General features: G+C 38.1%; 1 protein-coding gene and 1 pseudogene across 1 annotated transcript; one reads left to right on the top strand and one right to left on the bottom strand.

Annotated features, from left to right (window-relative positions):
- The first annotated feature begins 3,559 nt into the window (after positions 1–3,559).
- On the top strand, positions 3,560–4,078 carry LOC106699198 (60S ribosomal protein L23a-like). Its single transcript, XM_014466375.2, is given in 2 exon segments — positions 3,560–3,675; positions 3,677–4,078. Coding segments are annotated over 2 exon segments (471 nt in total). The 5' UTR covers positions 3,560–3,570; the 3' UTR covers positions 4,043–4,078.
- Positions 4,079–8,461: 4,383 nt separating this feature from the next.
- On the bottom strand, positions 8,462–13,109 carry LOC102419132 (annotated as a pseudogene).
- Between the last annotated feature and the right edge of the window lie 9,560 nt (positions 13,110–22,669).

Raw genomic sequence — 22,669 nt, 5'->3', positions numbered from 1 at the left:
AACTGCAAGAGGCTTCTCCAGGTTTAGGGACCCCCCCCCCCTGAGAGCAAAAATTTTTGTGCTCCAGCCTCTAGTGCAGTTAATAACCCAGATGGATGAGAAAATCATCAATTTCTGAAAGACTGAAGCAGAAATAAAAAATGATATAGCAACAGTAAAAAAAAAACCATGATGGGAGGTTTCAACAGTAGACTAGAAGAAGCGGAGGACTAAATTAATGAGTTAGAAGATAGGGTAGTTAAGCACACCCAATCTGAACAGCAACTGAAGAAAAATAGAAAGCAGGAGAAGATCCTAAGGAAGCTTTAGGACAACTGAAACAAAGTAACATATGTAAAATAGGAGTGTCAGAAGGACAGCAAGAGGAACAAGGATCAGAAAAAGTAACGATAGAAAACTTCCCTGATTTGGGGAAGAAAAAAAATGATACAAGCACAGATAGTCCCAAACAAAATAAACCCAAAAGACCCACACCAAGACAAGTCATAATTACAATGGCAAACATTAATGACAAAGAGAGAATATTAAAGGCTGCAAGAGAGAGACAGAAAGTTACCTACAGAGGATCTCCCATTATAGTAACAAATGATTTCCCAACAGAAACACATCAGGCCAGAAGGGTATGAAATGAAGTACTAGTATACAAAGTGATGCAAAACAAGGGACTGAATCCAAGAATACTCTTTACACCAAGGCCATCATTAAAAATTGAAGAGGAAATCAGAAATTTCATAGACAAAAAATGCAAAGGGAGTTTATCACTATCAAGCCAGCAATGCAAGAAATGCTAAAGGTACTGTTGTAAAAAGAAGACATAGAAAGGGAAGAAGGAACACAGACATAAAGAATAGAAATAGGTTCAAACATGTACATGTCAATAATAACTTTAAATGTAAATGGACTAAATGCTCTAATCAAAAGACATAGAGTGGCTAAAAGGATAAGAAAATATGATTCCTATATATGCTGTCTACATGAGACCCACCTGAGAACAAGGGACTCACACAGAGTGAAAGTGAAGGGATGGAAAAAAACCCATTTTCAGGCAAATGAAAATGAAATAAAACTTGGTGTAGCAATACTTATATCTGACAAAATAGACCTCAAATTGAAGTTCAATACAAGGAATAAGGAAGGCCACTTCATAATACTAAAGGAATTGATACAGCAAGAGGATATAATTCTGGTAAACATATATGCACTCAATACAGGAGCACCCAAATACATAAAAAAAAAAACTTCTGGGAGATATCAATAAAGAGATCAACAGTAACACAATCATAGTAGGGGATTTTAATACCCCAATGACATCACTGGATAAATCCTCTGGACAAAAAAAAAAATCCATAGAGAAACAGCAATTCTAAATGACTCACTAGATCAAATGGACTTAATTGACGTCTTCAGAACATTTCACCCCAAAGCTACAGAATATACAGTCTTCTCAAGTGCACATGGAACATTTTCTAAGATAGACCACAGAGTGTGACACAGGCAAAGTCTCTTCAAATTCAAGAAGATAAATCTTCTCGGATCACAGTGGCATAACACTAGAAATAAACAAAAACAATCACAAAAATCCAAACACTTGAAGGCTAAATAGCATGTTATTAAACAATAATTGGGTTACCAAAGAGACCAAAGAAGAAATAAAAAAACATTCTGAAAACAAATGCCAATGAAAACACAACAATCCAAAATCTATGGGACACAGTGAAAGCAATCCTGAGAGAGAAATACATAACTCTATAGGCCTACCTCAAAAAAAAACAAAGAAAATTTGTAACAAATTATCTAATTCTACAACTTAAAGAATTAGAAAGAGAGCAGCAAGGAAAGTCCAGAGTGAGCAGAAGGAAGGAAATAAAGAGCATAGCAGAAAAAAATGACATACAGACCCCCCCCCCCAAAAAAAACCGACCAAACAAAAAAAAAAACTATAAAAAAAGATCAATGAAACCAAAAGCTGTTGTTATTGTTTACATATGACTTTGTTAATTTCAGAGAGGGAGGGAGATGGAAAGAAACATCAATGATGAGTGGGAATCATTGATTGTCTGCCTCCTGCATGTCCCCTAATGAGGATCAAGCTCACTACCCAGGCAAGTGCCCTTGACCACAATTGAACTTAGGACCCTTTAGTCCACAGGCTGATGCTCCATTCACTGAGACAAACAAGGTAGGGCTAGACCTGGTTCTTTGAAAGAGTAAATAAGATGGATGAACCTCTAGCCAGACTCACCAAGAAGCTAAGAGAGAGGACCGAAATAAACAAAATCAGAAATGAAAAACGTGAAATAACAACATAATCCATAGAAAGACAAAGGATTGAAATAAAATACTATGAAGAACTATATTCCAACAAACTGGTAAACCTAGAAGAAATGGACATATTCTTAAAAAAAAAAATATGAACTCAATCAGGAAGAATCAAAAAATTTGAATAGCCCAATAACCATAGAGGAACTTGAAGCAGTAATCAAAAAACTTCCAGCAAAGAAAAGCCCTGGGCCAGATGGCTTCACAGGAGAGTTTGACCAAACATTCAAAGAAGAACTAAAATTTATTCTCCTCAGACTATTCTAAAAAATTCAAGAGGAAGGAATACTTACAAGCTCTTTCTATGAAGCCAGCATTACCCGAATCCCCACACCAGAAAAAGACACTACAAAGAAAGAGAACTACAGGCCAATATCTAACAAATAGAGATGCTAAAATCCTCAACAAAATCCTAGCAATTTACATCCAGCATTACATTAGAAAGATCAGACACCTTGATCAAGTAGGATTTATTACAGGAATGCAAAGATGGGATTTATTCTGGGGATGCAAATCAATAAACATGATACATTACATAAACAAATTGAAAGAGAAAAATCACATAATCATATTAATAGATGCAGAAAAATAATTTGACAAAATGCAACACCCTTTCTTGATAAAAACTCCCAGCAAAATGGGAATGGAGGGATCATACCTCTACATAATAAAAGCTTTATATGACAAATCTGTAGCCAACATCATACTCAATGGGCAAAAACTAAAATTGATTCCCCTAAGAACAGGAACAAGACAGTGATGCCCACTCTCACCGCTCCTGTTTGACATAGTACAGGAAGTGCTAGCCATGGCAATCAGAGAGGATAAAGAAATAAAAGGCATCTAAATTGGAAAACAAGAAGTAAAACTGTCATTATTTGCAGATGCCATGATATTGTGCATAGAAAACACAAAGGACTCCATAAAAAAAAACTACTAGATTTAATAAATGAATTCAGAAATGCAACAGGATAAAAAAATCAACTCCCAGAAATCTATGGCTTTTTTTGTTCACCAATAATGAACTCACAAAAAAAAAGAAACAGCAACAAAAACAATCCCATTTACCATTGCAACAAAAAATTAAGATACCTAGGAATAACCTTAACTAAGGAGGTAATATACCTGTACTCTGAAAACTACAGGACCTTGAAAAAGAGATAGAGGAAGACATAAACAAATAGAAGAATATACTGTGTTCATGGGTTGGTAGAAAAAAATCATTAAAATGTCCATATGCTTTTTACGAAGATGGCGCCGAAAGCTAAGAAGGAAGCCCCTGCCCCTCCCAAAGCCGAAGCCAAAGCAAAGGCTTTGAAGGCAAAGAAAGCAGTGTTGAAAGGCGTCCACAGCCACAAAAAAAAAGAAGATCCGCACGTCACCCACTTTCCGGCGGCCAAAGACACTAAGGCTCCGGAGGCAGCCTAAATACCCTCGGAAGAGCGCACCCAGGAGAAACAAGCTTGACCACTATGCCATCATCAAATTCCCCCTGACTACCGAGTCTGCCATGAAGAAGATAGAAGACAATAATACACTAGTGTTCATTGTGGATGTCAAGGCCAACAAGCACCAGATCAAACAGGCTGTGAAGAAGCTCTATGACATTGATGTGGCCAAGGTCAACACCCTGATCAGGCCTGATGGCGAGAAGAAGGCATATGTTCGACTGGCTCCTGACTATGATGCTTTGGATGTTGCCAACAAAATTGGAATCATCTAAACTGAGTCCAGCTGCCTAATTCTAAATATAAAAATTTTACACTATAAAAAAAATAATAATAATAATAAAATAAAATAAAAATAAAATGTCCATATTACACAAAGAAATCTATAGTTTTAATGCAATCCCCATTAAAATATCAACTGCATATTTCACAGATCTGGTACAAAAATTCCAAAGATTCATATGAAATTAAAAAATCCCTGCATAGCCACAGCAATCTTGAGAAATAAGAACAAAGTTGGAGGGATCACAATACTAGATATCAAGTTATATTACAAAGCCACTATTTTCAAAACTGCCTGGTACTGGCTCAAGAATAGACATATAGACCAATGGAACAGGACAGAGAACCCAGAAATTGACTCAAGTCATTATGCTCAATTAATATTTGTTAAAGGAGGCTAAAGCATACAATGGAGTCAAGACAGTCTTTTCAATAAATGGTATTGGGACAATTGGACAGATACATGCAAAAAAAATGAAACTAGACCACCAACTTACACCATGCATAAAAAACCTCAAAATAAATAAAGGACTTAAATTTAAGACAAGAAACCATAAGAATATTAGAAGGACCCATAGGCAGCAAAAATATCAGACATATGTCATAGCAATATCTTTAACTGATTCAGTCGTAGGACAATGGAAACTAAGGAAAAATAAACAAATGAGACTACATTAAAATAAAAAGCAAAAAAGAAAAAAAACACAAAAATCAAAAAACAAAACAAAACAATAAGAAAGCCCACTGCACGGGAGAACATAATTGCCAATGTTATATCTGATAAGGGTTTAATCCCCAAAATTTATAGGAACTCATACATCTTTAAAAAAGGAAGATAAACAATCCAATCAAAACATGGGTAAAGGAGTTAAATAAATACTTTTTGAAAGTGGACATACAGAAGGCCAAGAGACATATGAAAACATGCTCAAAGTCAGTAATCATCTGAGAGATGCAAATTAAAACACAACGAGATACCATCTCACACCTGTCAGAATGGCTATCATCAACAAATGACAAATGCTGGCGAGGATGTGGAGAAAAAGGAATCCTCATGCACTGCTGGCAGGAATGAAGACTGGTGCAGCCACTGTGAAAAACATTATTGAGTTTCCTCAAAAAATTAAAAATGTAACTGCCATTTGACCCAGTAATACCACTTCTAAGAATATATCCTAAGCAATCAGAAACACCAATCAGAAAGGACATACACACCCATATGTTCACAGCAGCACAATTTACAATAACTAAGATTTGGAAACAACCTAAGTGCCCATCAGCAGATGAGTAGATTAAAGCATATTATACTTTTATTATTATAGATGTACACACATACACCATACCATATACTGCTATTGTCCAGTTCCTCACTTACTTAACTGAAGGAATATTCACTTCTAGTCAACAATATAATGGAGATTTTAGACAAGACAAATCAATTAGTGGTATAAGAATAAGAAAGTGATAAAGAAACTGTGGTACATCCAAAATGTGAAATACTACCCATTAGTAAAAGAGAAGAACTCTTGGTAGAAGGAACTTGAATGATTATCAAAACCATTATGCTAAGGAAGGCAGTTTGAAAAGGGACTTTGTTTTACTTTCTCTAGATTCACAGCATCTGATATGAAATCTTTCACAAATTTTAAACAATCGCTGACGGTTAATTATTGAATAAATACTGCAATACTCTTCAGAAAAGGGAAGGTGCCTCATTCTTTCATCATATTAATCACAATGCATGGTATTTTTCAAGTACCTTATTTTCTGCCTTCTGCCCTTGGAGACAAATGGGTAAGAGTGTTTTGAGGGTATTTCATAAGAGCTTCTCCTCTCCGTGAAGCTTCTCAAGAGCAGAATCTCTAACTTTGCCTCATCTATAGCATTAACCTGATGCAAGGATAAGAAAAACTGAATGCATTTACTCAGAGTTAACCACAGAGCTGTTAAAGTCTTTTTTCACATTAAACCTGTATACTTTTATTGCAAGGTATATGTGACTCTTTGTTTAATATATGCTTCTAGAAGCTTGTGATACAACGGGTTGTTAATGGCGTATCTCAGAAATTTGTCTAAAACACCATGATGAAACAATAGACACAGTGTGCACATATTTTTTGGAAAGAAACCAAACCTGTCTTACTGTGAGTTCTATTTCAGAAAGAATCATGAGCTTCTTTCTGTGGTTTTTACTCATATTATTGAGACTTTGCTAACTTTTGTTAAATGTTTAAGCTAAATTCATTTGTTTTGGGGGGAAAGGAGAGTTATATATCCTATTGGGGACAAAATGGTATAGGGCAGTGATGGCGAACCTATGACACACGTGTCAGAGGTGACACACAAACTCATTTTTTTGGTTGATTTTTTTGTTAAATGGCATTTAAATATATAAAATAAATATCAAAAATATAAGTCTTTGTTTTACTATGGTTGCAAATATCAAAAAATTTCTATATGTGACATGGCACCAGAGTTAAGTTAGGGTTTTTCAAAATGCTGACACGCCTAGCTCAAAAGATTCGCTATCACTGGTATAGGGCATGGAAAAGCCAATTTCAAGATGGCAGAGTATATGACAATAGCAGATGACCACCAGGACATGCTGGTAGAACATGGAGATGTGCTTTTGAAAGTCCTATAAATTATTAGGGTGAGAGTACCCAGTAGAAAAAGAGTTATCTTCAAGTATTGTTATCCTTATATTAAAGATTTTTTTTTATAAACCAGGAAACTCACAAAGGTCTCAAAAACATTGGTTACACACAATTTCTATCAGCACTTAATGAATGAATTCAAGGAGGATGTGCTCTTTGATAGGCAGATGAGTTAAGAATGTGTTTCAAACTTTCAGGGAAATGGAGGTGTCTTAGTGGGTAGACCAAGTAAAGCTTCAAAACAACTTGAACTTTCACCAAAAAGTGAAATTCATCTCTATGACCTTTGAAGAAGTATTATTGGTATTTTCTCAGGTAAAACAGATTCCAGTTTTGCACACATATGAGAGAATAGAAAAGTTTTATTATAGTGAAAATAAACAATTCAAGTGGGTGAGGACAGCATAGTGCAGGTGACCCATCTTGCTTTATTATTCAAAATGATAGAGGTGTGATGGCAACAATTAGTTTCACATAGTAGAGAGCTAGTTATTCAGCAAAGTGGTTACATTGAGGTTGAGTAAAGAGGTTCTATAAAAAAATATGAATATACCAAAACTACTGCTCTCTTATCTATTGAATCTCTGTCTTTACTCTTTCTGGCATTTCACTTACTTGTGCACTGAGATATATGTTTTCCAGACAATTCATTGTTCTTCAGTGGGCAGATGATAAGGAACAATTTGAATCCTTCCATAAAAATGTAATTCAACAAATTTATTTTCATCTTGAGAGAATCTCTAACTATCTGCATCTATAGATTACCTAAAGCAAACAACTGATTTTTTTCTAACCACATGGGTAAAATGATCATTTTGGTTATAAAGGAAAAAATAAAAATAAAAGAGGTAGAAATGACAGATGGAGATTATCTGACAATCTAGAAAGGATCTAGAGGGAAAAAGTTTACTAAGGATGAACATAGAAACCTTGGGGTTATCGTTTTTGGGCTCCTGCATTCTTTTTCTCCTGTCACTGAGAAAAAGATCAGAAGATAGGGAGCATCCATACTTTCTGTTTGGAGTTTTACAAATTGAGAATGTGTCCCTCCCATTAAGTAAATAAAATATCTACCAATTGTTAATGATGAGAGAGAAACGGAAAGGTCGTGTGGAAGGGGAAAATAAGACACCAACACAAAAGGCAGGTGAATGGCCAACGGCGGCCTTTGGTCGCCGTTCCAACCTATTTATTTCCTTCAAAGTTATAAAATCAATCATTGTTGCTAAGTACAGTTACTAAAACATAAGTAAATTACATAAAACCATCATTAATCAATATTGCCCCGTTACCAAGCTACTCATTAATATAAACTTGCCCCGTTGTCCTAGTTACTAATATAAACTTGCCCCATTGCCCCAGCTACTAATAACAATTTGCCCCACTGCCCTAGCAGCTGATAACAAATAGAGGATAGACATCTAGGGGTCTTACAGTGGCCACACACCTGGAGCTCGTAGTTTGCTACAGCATCTACAGATGCGCTCCCACATAAGGTCTGATTTGGGTAATGAGTTATATGCGGAAGAAACACCCCAAAATACAAGGGAAATATAGAAAGATTTTCATTAGCTTAATCTTCCTTGAACAAAAATGAGAATACAAAGAAAGCAATCTCCATTATTCTCAAGATTAAGTAAGTATCCCATTCTGTCTCTTAACTTCACTTCTGGCATTTTGCTGCCTTAAAACACAGTAATTTTCTGTTTCTTCAAATACCCTGCCCACTCTGCCTTTCTCTTTTCCTGCTCCAGTTTATCCGGTAGATTTATCATTTTCCCTCCACACTCCTCTCTTTGCTGTTTTTTTTTTCTCTCTCAAGCTCAGCTCTGTATTTTTCTTGTACCATATAGCTTGAATCTGTTTCTGAATCTCCACTTCTGCCCTTTGGTACATCTTATTAGATTAGACTCCTCCCTTGTTCTGTATCACCATGCTCTGGACCAGGTCCAGCAGCTGTGCCCTGTGAACCCCCTTCTCAGCTCCTGTTGTCTTATTGTTGAACTCACAGTGATGATCCTTGAACTTCTCCATCAAATCTTGAATGCCTTCTGGATCCTCCTTTTTAAAAAAAATATATATATATTTTATTGATTTCTTACAGAGAGGAAGGGAGAGAGATAGAGAGTTAGAAACATCGATGAGAGAGAACCATCAATCAGCTGCCTCCCGCACACTCCCCACTGGGTATGTGCCCGCAACCAAGGTACATGCCCTTGACCAAAATCGAACCCGAGACCCTTGAGTCTGCAGGCCAGCGCTGTATCCACTGAGCCAAACCGGTCAGGGCTGGATCCTCCTTTAAGTAATCATGGAAATCCATGCCAGCTAATTCATCTTTCTGGGTGAATCAGAGAATCATGTATTTTCTAGCTTTGATTCCAAACATTGCCAGCATATTCTCCTTGGCCCTTTGTTCTTCCTTTGTGTATTGGCCCAATGGGACAACCAGAGCACAGTGTGAGGCCCTGGGGAGGTCAAGAGGATTAAAGAAACAATCTCCTTTTCCTAGTAGAATCCAGTATGTCATATTTAAAATGACAGGTGTGCCCATGAGGACAATTTCTCCTCCATTCCATGTGCTTTTCCCTTTTTCCCAGATCTTGGTGATACACTTTCTTTCCAAGGATACTGTTCCCTATAGCACATTTTCCTGCTCCAGTCTTACCCACTAAGACAAGACTCAGCTGTAAATCTATGAGGTCTTGGTTTCCAAGCCCTAGAAAGTCAGGGGAAAAGCCATAGTGTTAAGACTTACCTCTAACCTTTCACTCCTATCGGTCCCCCACCATAATGCCCTCCTCTATTGCCTGGTGGTGTCATCTCTGTGAGCAACCTCTGCACTCACAGGAGGTCTGTAGAACCCCTGGGTCTGACCTGCCTCCTGCAGGACTTGGGGAACACCAGGGCACTTCTCAGGAGTCCCTTGGACTGCTCCCTGTGACCTTTGGAAGCTAAGTGTCAATGAAGGATGGTGTACCACTGCTGGTAGCTGTTGTTCATAAGCTAATGAGGGAAGTAACACAAAATCTGATTTTGGGGCATCACAGTAGATGATCACCTCCCCCCAATTTATATTCAAAATTGAACTTTTCTTCTTTCCACTAAGAAGTCAGGTAAGTGGGTGATTTAAATCATCCAACCCTTGCAGGGGAGAAAAGGGTGCACATACACAGAGAAAATGATTGCTTTATATTTCACATATGCAGCCATCTCGTCAGGGATTATGACCCACAGGAGAACAAAATTTCTTACTTTAAAGTTAATGCCTCAGTGATACGTGGAATGGTGAAGCTTGTACTCTCATTGTGGGTTCTTGTATTATGAAGTTTGAAGAATAAAATTCGTGGACTAAAAGATTTTTAGCAAAAATGTGGAAATTTATTGCAAGAGTATATAAACTCCCCCCCCTGGGGAGAGATCCCCAAATGGGAAAAACCACTGTCTCTAAGATGGGAAAAACCTAGTCCTCTAAGTCTCTTTGTCTACACAGATTTCTAAATGCTGGGAGGTTCTTTGTCTGTTCATATTTCTTACTGGATCTTGCTCTATTTTATGTCCCTCATGCTTTCCTAATCGGTTACTTTTCCTCTTTATTCTGTGTATGGTATCAGTTTCAAAGTTTTAAGCTCACCCAGTAACCCCCTCTTCTTCTTCCCCTTATCTTGTAACATTCCTCTGTCTTTTGTGTATGTAAGATAAACAATCTGGTGGCTTGGAGCTGCTCTGACTGTCATGTATGCATTCCCCTCCCATGGACTCCCTTTACCTAAAACTTCCTCTCCTGTCTCTAAAATCCTTTCATTATTGTCTAAATCTAGCAAAGTTTCTCTATTTTAATTTAATATGTTGAAGACATAAAGCCAGAAAGTTTTGACAGTGCTCTGGAGTTAGTATAAAATACCTTGACATATAATAATAATAATAATAATAATAATAATAATAATAATAACTCATACAGAGTATTATCAGTAGAGTTATACTTTCTAGTGTCATTTGGTTAGGCATATGTACTTCTTAGGACACTTAAAAGTTGATAAGAGAACAGCATATATAGCATACCAAATGAGCAATGTTTTCAAAATAACTGTGTCTTAAGTTAAACACCATATCATTTATATAGCTCTTTCCTTATTTCTTTTTAGTAATTCTCTTGCTCATCTCTTTCATGTGTCTATAACGTTTACATATTCAGGATTTATTAAACATAGACCAGGACCATGGAAGACAACAGACAACCACATGTGAGAGCCTGTTTCTCCCAGAAGGAATTCCCTGTTAGCATAGCCTTTGAATAAGACTGATTCCTGCAGGAGGAATCCTGTTTTAGAATCACCTGTCTCTGCTTTCATTGAAGCATACTGACAATATTACAGACATGATTATTAACTCCATTTTATTTTCCAGAGACATCATCACCATTCACCCAATTCTTCAGGCTAGAAATCTAGGAATCTCCCTTGATTCCTCTCTTCACCCTACTTTCCATATCCAAGCAATTAGAAAGTTCTCCTGGCTTCATCCACAATTCTGACCGCTTCTCTTCATTTTGGAGAGAATCATATTAGTGCAAGCTACTATCAAGAACCATGACTCAGCAGCCCCTAACTGGTGTCTCTATTTCAAACTTCCCCTGCTGTCTATTCTGTAAATTTGCATGACTTTGTAAAATATAAATCACACAGAAGAGAGATTTTGTAAAGCCAACACTCAGGCTCCTACAAAATCAGTAGTTATTCCTCATCTCCCACACACTACAAGGGATTAGAAAAATGATCCCTAAGGCAGAGTTTCCCACATTCAATAAGCAGAATCCTGGGATGAGGGAAGTAAATTTCCAGAAGCTGAGACCTCTGGCTACAGGTTGGCTAAGAGTAAAGGAAAATGTGGGTGGGAGTCCAGATTATTATCCAGTTAGGATCACAATGAAAGATTCCATCCTAAGGATAACCTGAGGGCATTAGCTGATCATTGAAAAAGGTAGTAGGAAAATCATGGGAGGTGAAGCAAAAAGCTACCAAAGGCCAACTCCAACAGAGGAATTTGCCAATGCTGACAGCATATGGACACCTACGTGATACATTGTAGATATGGCCATGAATTCTTCCCATCTTTGTACACATGCCTCTTTGAGATGTTGATCTGCAGCTCCTCCCACAAGATGCTGAGTCTGTTCCTCCACCCCTTGCATCTGGGCAGGCCGTGTGACTTGCTGTGGCCAGTAGGGCAGTAGAAGCATGATGCAAGTAGACTCCAAAAGTGCTGATGCCCTGTGGCTTGCTGTCTCCTTCTGGTCTTCAGAAACCTACAACAGCTTTATGAAGAGGCCTGGATTAGCCTGCGTGATGATGAACGACAAAAGACCCAGTTATCCCCCTCACCCTGGCCTAAGCAAGAGCCTTTTAACTACCAGACATGACCCTGGGGCAGTGATTGGCAAACTCATTAGTCAACAGAGCCAAATATCAACAGTACAATGATTGAAATTTTTTTTGAGAGCCACTTTTTTAAACTTAAACTATATAGGTAGGTACATTGTTATTAACTTAATTAGGGTACTCCTAAGATGGCCTTTGCTAAAAACGTTCTCAATCTGATTGAGGTATGTTCGCTGAGTTCGACTCCTTCCAACTCTCCCATCCACACTGGTCTTGTATACTTGTTTCGTCTATCTCCTTTCATTCATCCTCTCTATATGCCCAAACCATCTCAACATACCTTTCTCAATCCTCAACACTACATCTTTCACTCCACCATGTTCCCTAAAATTAACTTAATAAACTTCACTTAAAGTTTTATGTCAACTTCGCACTGTACGTGCACGCCCACACATTGTATTTTTGGAAGGGACCAAAGAGCTGCATGTGGCTCGCAAGCCACGGTTTGCCAAGCACTGAACTAGTCTGTACTGTGCTTTTGCTATGAGTTGAGAAACTAAATCACGAAATGGTGTTAATACTTTGGTCAGAGAATGGACCAAATGGAGCAATTCTATTACCTCCTGGGTCCTGCCAAATGATTCCCGTGGGAGTGTGAGTAGTAGGTAAAATTAACACCTGAAGGGGTATATTAAATCTACTCTTGCAATCTGAGCAGCTTGAAGGGTGGCTTCTACTTTGGTTAAAGCAGTGCCAGCTTCAGCGGTTAATTGTCTGGGAGAAGATGGTGAGGAATTTCCTCAGAGAATATTAAACAAAGAAGCTAAATCTGTAGTAGTCAATTTTAATGAGGGATGGATCCAATTAATGTTCCCGAGTAATTTTTGAAAGTCATTTAAAGCTACTAATGTATCCATCCGAATTTGTAAATGTTGAGGACGCACAGTACGTCCTTCAATTAAACTGCCTAGATATTGAAAAGGAGAAATTTTCTGTACCTCTGCTGGTGCAATACACAGCCCCATCGTTAAGAGTGTTGTAAGTCTGCAAAAACTTTATGAAGAGTGTCTACATTCTCATGAGCCAGCAAGATGTCACCCATATAATGGATGATGTGCGCCTGGGCATGCTGCTGCCTTATGGGGTGGAGAGCTGCATCCACAAAGTCCTGGCATAGCAGACTGTTAGCCATCCCCTGCAGCAGCACTTCAGCAGTATCTCTTCGCTGTCTCCTTAAAGTTTATTGCAGGGACACTAAATGCAAATCGTTTACAGTCATCTGGATGCAAAGGTATAATGAAAAAACAATCCTTTAAATCTAGAATGAGTAGCTCATAATTAAGAGGAATAACAGTAGGTGAGGGCAGCCCCAATTGAAGGGGGCCCATAACCTCCATGGTCTTATTTATTGCTCAGAGATCTTGCAAAAGTTTCCACCCACCTAATTTTTTCTTAATTACGAAAATAGGTGTATTCCAAGGACTATCAGTAGGTTCAATGTGACCAGCCTTAAGTTGTTCTTGTACTAGAAGCTGTGCTGCTTGAAGCTTCTCTCCAGTTAGGGGCCATTGGTCAACTCAAACAGGGTTGTCTGAAAGCCAAGTCATTTTTGTAGCAGTCTTTTGGGTCAGAGAGACGACCAAGGCCCCTAATGAAAGAGCTGTGGCTCCCTGTATCCTAACCCTCTTCTCCCTTGCTGGGTGGACATAGGGATAGGAGATAATCTGTCTTGCTGCCTTTTGCCTAATCCTTATTAAAAAAATATTTTATTATTTTTTTTTTACAGAGAGGAAGGGAGAGGGATAAAGAGTTAGACACATCGATGTGAGAGAAATATCAATCAGCTGCTTCCTGCACACCCCCCACCGGGGATGTGCCCGCAACCAAGGTACATACCCTTGACCGGAATCGAACCTAGGACCCTTCAGTCTGCAGGACGCTCCATCCACTGAGCCAAACCAGTCAGGGCTTGCCTAATCCTTTAACAGGATAAAATCCTTGATTTAACTTTTGAGCTGTAACCACAGCATTGGGACTCATTAGTAATACCCCAATTGTTCTAGAATGTCCCTTCCCCAGGGGTTAATAGGTAAATGATCAAGCACATAAGGTGTAAAATATCCTGTATTTCCCTCTGGATCTTCCCATTTGATGAGCTGTGCACTCTGTTGAGGCTGAGAGACTTGCCCAATGCCTTGTAGATTGGTAGTGCTTGTATTAAGAGGCCATGCAGGGGGAGGCAATCATTGAAACATCTGCCCCCATATCTATTGTTCCTAGGAAAGCTTTCCCAGTTAATTTCAATTCTAGCTCTGGGCACCCTTATTTAACTATCTGTGCCTAGTACATCTGATTAGAGGATCCAAATCCTCCTTCTCCCAGAGGATCTGAGGAGAGAAGTTGCCCTGCTGTATGATAAGGCAAAAGTATAATTTGAGCTATTCTAGTTTCTGGAAGAACTTGAATTATGGTATTTGTTGTCTGTGCTATAACTTTAATTTCTCCAGTCTAGTCTTGATCTATTACACCTGGTAAAACCTGAAATCCTTTCGTGGTTAAGCTACTTCTTCCTAAAATAAATCCCATAGTGCCCTTAGGTAATGGTCCATAAATTCCTGTAGGGATTGCTTGTGGCCCCATATCAGGAGTTACTACATATTCTGTGGTGGGATGGAAGTCCAATCCTGCGCTCCCTGGGTGGCATGGTAGAGGTCGTCAACAGTGGGCGATCCGCTGGCTGGGATGGTACTGCTGTGTCAGGGTGAGCGACAGTGTCCCTACTGGACACTTGGGTGGGCCCGAGTAGTATTCATTTCCAGTGCTAGACTGGATTTACATATCAAAACCCACTCCCTGACACCTGGGCAAAGATGAGTCATTGCTGAGAACACTTCTGCCTTTTTGGTAAGATATGTACCCAAGACGGGGCTCTGCCTGTTGCCTTGGGTTCAGCTGACAATTATTAAGGGAAAATGCCTATATGCCTTCTCAGGGGGCCCTCTACATCAGGCTATGTTTGATCTTGGTGAACAGGACTTTATAGATATGCTCTGACCACACTATTGAAGTTTTATTTGCCTTATCCACTCCTCATGCTTTTTATACACTGTATGGTGTTATTTCTTTCATAAATGAATATAATATATATTTTTTAATATTTTTATTGACCTTTAGGAAGGTAGAGGGTGAGAGAGAAATGTTGATTGACTGCCTCCTGTGTGCCCCCATAGGGGATCTAGCCCACAACCCAGGCATGTGCCCTGGGGGGAATCAAACCAGCAAGCTCCCAATGCATGAGACAAAGCCCAATCAACTGAGCCACACTGTCCAGGGCAATATATCCTATGTTTTATAATTTGCAAATTCATACTTTTTTGTTTATTTTTAAGCAATTCAAGAAACACTGGAAGATCCAGAGCAAGAAACTATCTGCTGTAATTTGCTGATGTATCCAAGTGCCTAGAACAATGCCTGGCACATAATAGGCTCTCAATAAATGTTGAATGAAAAGTCTATTTCATTTGGTATTTTGTCCTTGTTGGTTTAGAATTTTATTGCTATAGTTGCCTGTACTTCTGTTTCCAACTGTTCTCTGCTTTCGTGCTTTAGACTTAAAATTATTTTGCAATCCACTCAAAAAAATGTGTGTGCGTGTTTATTTACTGAAACTGTTGGTGCATTTATCATAATTATAATTTCTTATCTATTTGGATGCATATATAAAATTTTATTTTTTGCTTTTTTCTTGTCCAAACTGTTCCATAATTCTTTTTTCCTTCTCCTTTGTGGTTGAATTTGAATTATTTGGGTACATTTTCACATTCTATATTCCTCTCTACAAGTTTAGAAATTATATACATTTTTCCAAATATTTTAGTAGCCACCTAGTGATTGTAACATATATTCTTAACTTATCAAAATCTAAAGGTTATCTATATTTTTATTTTCCTCTATACAACAAATTAAATATTTTAATTCCACTCCCACCCTCCATCCCAATCTATATATTGTTGTGCATTTCCATTTAATTTTTTTTCCTTTTTAAATTCTATTTTCTATTATTTTGTACTGTTTCAGTTAGTTTAGATTTAATCTTTTTTAACCTCTGATTTACTCACTGGCATTACTTTTCACTTCTCTCAGATATATTCTTTAGAACTTCCTTTAATGAGGTTGTGCTGGTAGCAGGAAATCTCAGCTTTGTTGTCTGCAATGGGCTTGTTTCGCCCTTATTTCTGACAGCTACTTCCCTGAGTATAGAGTTTTCAGGTTACTGTTAGTTTCTCTCAGCACATTGCAAATCTGCTTGCCCTGTTCTCTGGCTTCCTCTGTTACTAATAAAAAAATCAGTGCAGTTCCAACATCTCTTCTCAGAAGGTGCCCATTTTCAGCCTACTTTTAAGATCTTCTCTTTGCTCTGATGCCCGATAGTTTCACTCTTACATGTTGAAGTGAGAATTCCTTCTTAATTATCTTCTTTGGGATTTATTAGATGTTTTGAATTTGTGGATTGGTGTGTTTCATTTCAGAAAAACACTCAATCATTATTCCTTTAAATATTTTCTCTATGCTCTTCTCTTCCTTGTTTTCTCCACAAGCATCTTTTGTCTGTTTAATTGGATTCTGGCCTTTTATTTCAAACCTGTCCTTCACTCGCCAGTAAGAAGTCCCTGACATTATTGAGTAGGTAGCCCTTTGGGGTTTATGGTGAAAGTTCCCTTGAGACCCCTTTTGAATTGGCCCTGGCCTTGACTCCTGTCAGTGTGACTTCAAGGATCAAATTTTAAGTCCTCCACATTTGGTAAAGTACCCTCAGAGGGACAGCCAGCTGCTACACTCCACCTGTGCCTCTGAGTTTCCATGTTCACTTTGCTCCATGGCTGAAAAAGCTCATTTTATTGCCTGCTTATGCATGCTTTAAAATATATATATGTAGCATTTTTCAGTATTTTTAGTCAACGTAAGTGGGATGGTTAATAACCTAGATACAGAGCAGGGTAATGTTTATTTAAGAACCAGCTCTGGGGAGTTGCCCTCCCCAAACCAGTTTTAAGTGCAATAGAAAAAAATAAACCCTTGCTGCTGGGTAGAGAAGCCGTATAGCCTCAGAGGCCAACCCCAAAACACTGCCACCCGGAGGATGAGCCACAAACTGACTCTTAGGTGAACACAAATTAAGGCAGTCTGGATCACAAATACGGCCTGCTTTAAAATCAGCACTGTGATTTACAACATGGAGGAAGAGTGTATTGCAGGGAAATTCAACACTCTCCTGAATACCTGGCAGGACTAAGGCGAGCCAGGCTGAAGAGTAGAAGAACCGAGAGACCTTTACTACTGCATTTTTTTTTTCTTTTTTCGCCTTTTAACTAAGAAACCAAATTTTTTTCTTTTTCTTCTTTTTCCATCACCTGATTTTACCCTTTTAATTACTACATTTTTATTTTTAACCATTATTATTACTGCTACCATTTTACCATTTGTTAAAGCGCCGTTTTATTTTCTCTCTTTTTTTTATTTTGGGAGTAGTGTTCTCCATTCTATTTTCATAGTTCCTTTAGCATCAATTTTCCCTACCTCAATTTTACCTCTATGCTAAAACCCGCTTCCTCACTTTTCCCCTTATGGTGTCCTGTTTCTCTTACCCTATTCCTGCTTTAGATTTTCCCTATTCCGTCTTTTTACCCCCTGTCTAATTTCACCCTACTTATATATCCTATTTCCAATCCACCGCTCTAAATCCTTATACACCTATACCATATCCTTCCTCACTATCCAAATATTTTTTCTCTTATCTTTCTATTGTTTTCTTGCTGTTTGCTTGATTGTTGAATATATTGATTTTCTTTTTTTGTTTGTCTGTGGTTTTTTTTTTTTTTTCTCGTTTTGTTTTGTGTGTTTTTTGTTTGTTTTTTAGGACTGGTTGTGAGGTTGTTTTTCTTTTTCTTTTTTTTTCTGCTGGTTTTTCCCCTCCCTCCCCTCCTGCACCCTCCGGCTATTTTTGTGCTTCTGTTTTCCCTTGCCTCTCTTGATATCATTGGTTGTTTGTAGTTTGCATTCATCTCCAGGGATCTGTTGCTGGAATTTGTTGGGATTAGTGGCAGTTCTATCGGAGTTTTCTTCTAATACAAATAGTCTCTCCCCCTCTTCTACTTCATTCTCTGTTTTCGCTCTTTTTTCCCAATCTTTTTTTCCAAATTTCATTTTTGCACTTCTTTTTTGTTTTTTTTCTATTTTTCTTTTCTTTTCCTTTTTCTCTTTTATCGTTTTTTCTTCTTTCCTCCTTATATTCTAATCCTCTTAATTTGAGTGGTCACCTTTATTTGGGGTTGTTAATATCGTGAATATATCTGTGTTCAGTGCCTGGTACATTGTTCCTTGTTGTGTTGTATTTTGTGCCTTTAAATCAACACAGCAGATCCAAGCAACAGCAGCCTCCTGATCACCACACCCTCTGTCTGAGGAACAGCAGCTGTACGTGAAGCCTGCCCCAACCAGCCAGAAGAGCCACCACAGCTGTGAACAGCACCCACCAGAGGAGCTGCTGCCAACTGAGGAGCAGCTACTACCGCAACCACCCAAGGAGCAACCACAGCCCAAGGAGCCACTGCCACTCAGGGAGCAGCCACTGAACAACTCAACATCTAGATATGTCAGTGAGATCAAATATGGGCAGGCAAAGAACACCCAAAGGAAAGAAAAGGAAGACTTGCCAGAAAAGCAGCTAAGTGAAACAGAGGCATGCAACATGACAGAAAAAGAATAAGGGTCTTAGCGTGCATAAACCGGATGGAGGAAAAAATCAACAACATATGCAAGAAGCAAGATGAAACAGATGAAAAAAATCAATAACATATGCAAGACCCAAGAAGAAATGAAGAGCGATATAGCTGCAATAAAAAACACTATTGAAAGCATCAACAGTAGAAGAGGAGAAGCGGAGGACTGAATTAGTGAATTAGAAGACAAGGAAGCAAAACACACCCAAACTGTACTGCAATTGGAGAAAAAAATTAAAAGACAGAAGAAGAGCCTAAGGGAGCTTTGGGACAACATGAAACGAAACAACATACGAATAATAGGGGTGCCAGAACAACAGAAAGATGAACAAGGGTTAGAAAACCTACTCAAAGAAATAATATCAGAAAACTTCCCTGAGGTGGGGAAGAAAAAAGTCACACAAGAACAGAGAGTCCCAAACAAGATGAACCCGAAAAGACCCACCCCAAGACACATCATAATCACCATGGCAAATGTTCAGGACAAAGAGAGAATCTTACAGGCTGCAAGAGAGAGACGGAAAGTTACATACAAGGGATCTCCCATTAGATTATCAAATGATTTCTCAACAGAAACACATCAGGCCAGAAAAGAATGGACGGAAATTTACAAAGTGATGCAAAGCAAAGGACTGAACCCAAGAATACTCTATCCAGCAAGGCTATCATTCAAAATTGAAGGGGAAATAAGAAGCTTCACAGACAAAAAAAGGCTAAGGGAGTTTATCACCACCAAGCCAGCAATGCAAGAAATGCTAAAGGGAGAGGTGTAAAAATAAATAAAAACCTCAGAAAGAAAACAGCCACACAAAAAAGGAAATGGCTACAAACAAGTACCTTTCAATAATAACTTTAAACGTAAATGAACTAAAGGCTAAAACCAAAAGAAATCGAGTGGCTGAATGGTTAAAAAAACATGACCCATACATCTGCTGCCTACAAGAGACCCACCTCATTAGAAGGGACTCACACAGACAGAAAGTGAAGGGATGGAAAAATATCTTTCAGGCAAATGGAAAGGAAAAGAAAGCTGTGGTAGCAATACTTATATAGGACAAAATAGACCTCAAAGTGAAGGCCATAACCAGAGATAAGGAAGGCCACTTCATAATACTAAAGGGATCAATACAACAAGAAGATATAACCCTGCTAAACATATACGCACCCAATGCAGGAGCACCCAAATACATAAAAAAACTCCTGGAAGATATCAAAGGAGAGATCGACAACAATAAAATCATAGTAGGGGACTTTAATACACCACCAACATCACTGGATAAGTCCTCTAGACAAACAATGAGCAAAGAAATAGCAATCCTAAATGACTCACTAGATCAGATGGACTTAATTGACATCTTCAGAACACTTCACCCCAAAGCCTAGGAATATACATTCTACTCAAGTGCTCATGGGACAGATTCAAAAATAGAACACATATTGGGTCACAAGCAAAGTCTCCACAAATTCAAGAAGATTGAAATAATAAAAAGCATCTTCTCAGACCATGATGGCATAATATTAGAAATAAACTACAATAAAAACAACCCAAAATACTCAAACACTTGGAAGCTGAATAGCATGTTATTAAATATTCATTGGTTACCAATGAGATCAAAGAAGAAATTAAAACATCTGGACACTATGCAATGAAACACACAATCCAAAACCTATGGGACACAATGTAAGCAGTCCTGAGAGGGAAGTTTATAGCTCTACAGGCCTATTTCAAAAAACAAGAAAAAATGCTAATAAATCACCTAACTCAACAACTCAAAGAATTAGAAAGAGAGCAACAAGAAAAACCTAGAGTGAGCAGAAGGAAGGAGATAATAAAAATTAGAGCAGAAATAAATGATATAGAGACCAAAAAAAAAACAACAATACAGAAAATCAATGAAACCAAGAGCTGGTTCTTTGAAAAGATAAACAAGATTGACAAACCTCTAGCCAGGCTCACCAAGAAGCAAAGAGAGAGGACCCAAATAAACCAAATCAGAAACGATAGAGGCGAAATAACAACAAACCCCACAGAAATACAAATGATTGTTAAAAAATACTATGGACAGCTCTACTCCAACAAACTAGACAACCTGGAGGAAATGGACAAATTTCTAGAAAAATACAACATTCCAAAACTCAATCAGGAAGAATCTAAAAATCTCAATAGGCCAATAGCTATGGAAGAAATTGAAGCAGTCATCAAAAAGCGTCCAGCAAACAAAAGCCCAGGACCAGACGGCTTCACAGGGGAGTTTTACCAAACATTCAAGGAAGAACTAAAACCTATCCTCCTCAGACTACTAAAAAAATTCAAGAGGAAGGAACACTTCCGAGCTCATTCTATGAAGTCAGCATCACCCTAATACCAAAACCAGGTAAAGACAACACAATGAAAGAGAATTACAGGCCAATATCCCTCATGAACATAGATGCCAAAATCCTCAACAAAATCTTAGCAAATCGGATCCAGCAGTACATCAGAAAGATCATACACCATGACCAAGTAGGATTTATTCCAGGGATGCAAGGATGGTATGATACATCACATAAACAAATTGAAAGAAAAAAACCACATGGTCATATCAATTGATGCAGAACGAGCATTCGACAAAATCCAACACCCATTTTTGATAAAAACTCTCAGCAAGGTGGGAGTAGAAGGATCATACCTCAACATAATAAAAGCCATATGTGACAGGACCACAGCCAACATCATACTCAATGGACAAAAACTAACACCATTTCCCCTAAGAACAGGAACAAGACAGGGATGCCCACTCTCACCACTCCTGTTCAACATAGTACTGGAAGTTTTAGCCATTGCAATTAGACAAGAAGAAGAAATAAAAGGCATCCAAATTGAAAAAAAGGAAGTAAAACTGTCCTTATTTGCAGACGACATGATATTATACATACAAAACCCTAGAGACTCCATCAAAAAGCTACTAGACTTAATACATGAATTTGGCAATGTACCAGGATACAATATTAACCCCAAGAAATCTGAGGCATTTCTATACACCAATAGTGAACTTTCAGACAGAGAGATTATAAAAACAATCCCATATGCCATCGCACCAAAAAAATTAAGATACCTAGGAATAAACTTAACTAAAGAGGTAAAAGACCTCTACTCAGAAAACTACAGGACGTTGAAAAAAGAGATAAAGGAAGACATAAACAGATGGAAGAACATACCGTGTTCATGGATTGGGAGAATCAACATCATTAAAATGTCCATACTGCCCAAAGCAATCTATAAATTCAACGCACTTCCCATCAAAATACCAACGCTATACTTCACAGATCTGGAACGAACTCTCCAAAAATTCATTTGGAATAAAAAAAGACCCCGAATAGCTGCAGCAATCCTGAGAAAGAAGAAAGTAGGTGGGATCTAAATACCAGATATCAAGCTGTATTACAAAGCCACTGTTCTAAAAACTGCCTGGTACTGGCACAAGAACAGGCATATAGATCAGTGGAATAGAATAGAGAACCCAGAAATCAGCCCGAACCAATATGCTCAATTAATATTTGACAAAGTAGGAAAGAACATTCAATGGAGCCAAGATAGTCTCTTCAATAAGTGGTGTTGGGAAAATTGGACAGATATATGCAAGAAAATGTAACTAGACCACCAACTTACACCATATACAAAAATAAACTCAAAATGGATAAAGGACTTAAATGTACGACAGAAAACCATAAAAATTCTAGAGAAATCCAAAGGCAACAAAATCTCAGACATATGCCAAAGTAATTTCTTCACTGATACAGCTCCTAGGGCACTTGAAACTAAAGAG

Source organism: Myotis lucifugus, unplaced genomic scaffold, assembly GCF_000147115.1.
Source record: "Myotis lucifugus unplaced genomic scaffold, Myoluc2.0 scaffold_336, whole genome shotgun sequence".
Lineage (NCBI taxonomy): Eukaryota > Metazoa > Chordata > Mammalia > Chiroptera > Vespertilionidae > Myotis > Myotis lucifugus.
This window is presented reverse-complemented; position numbering and strand designations above follow the sequence as displayed.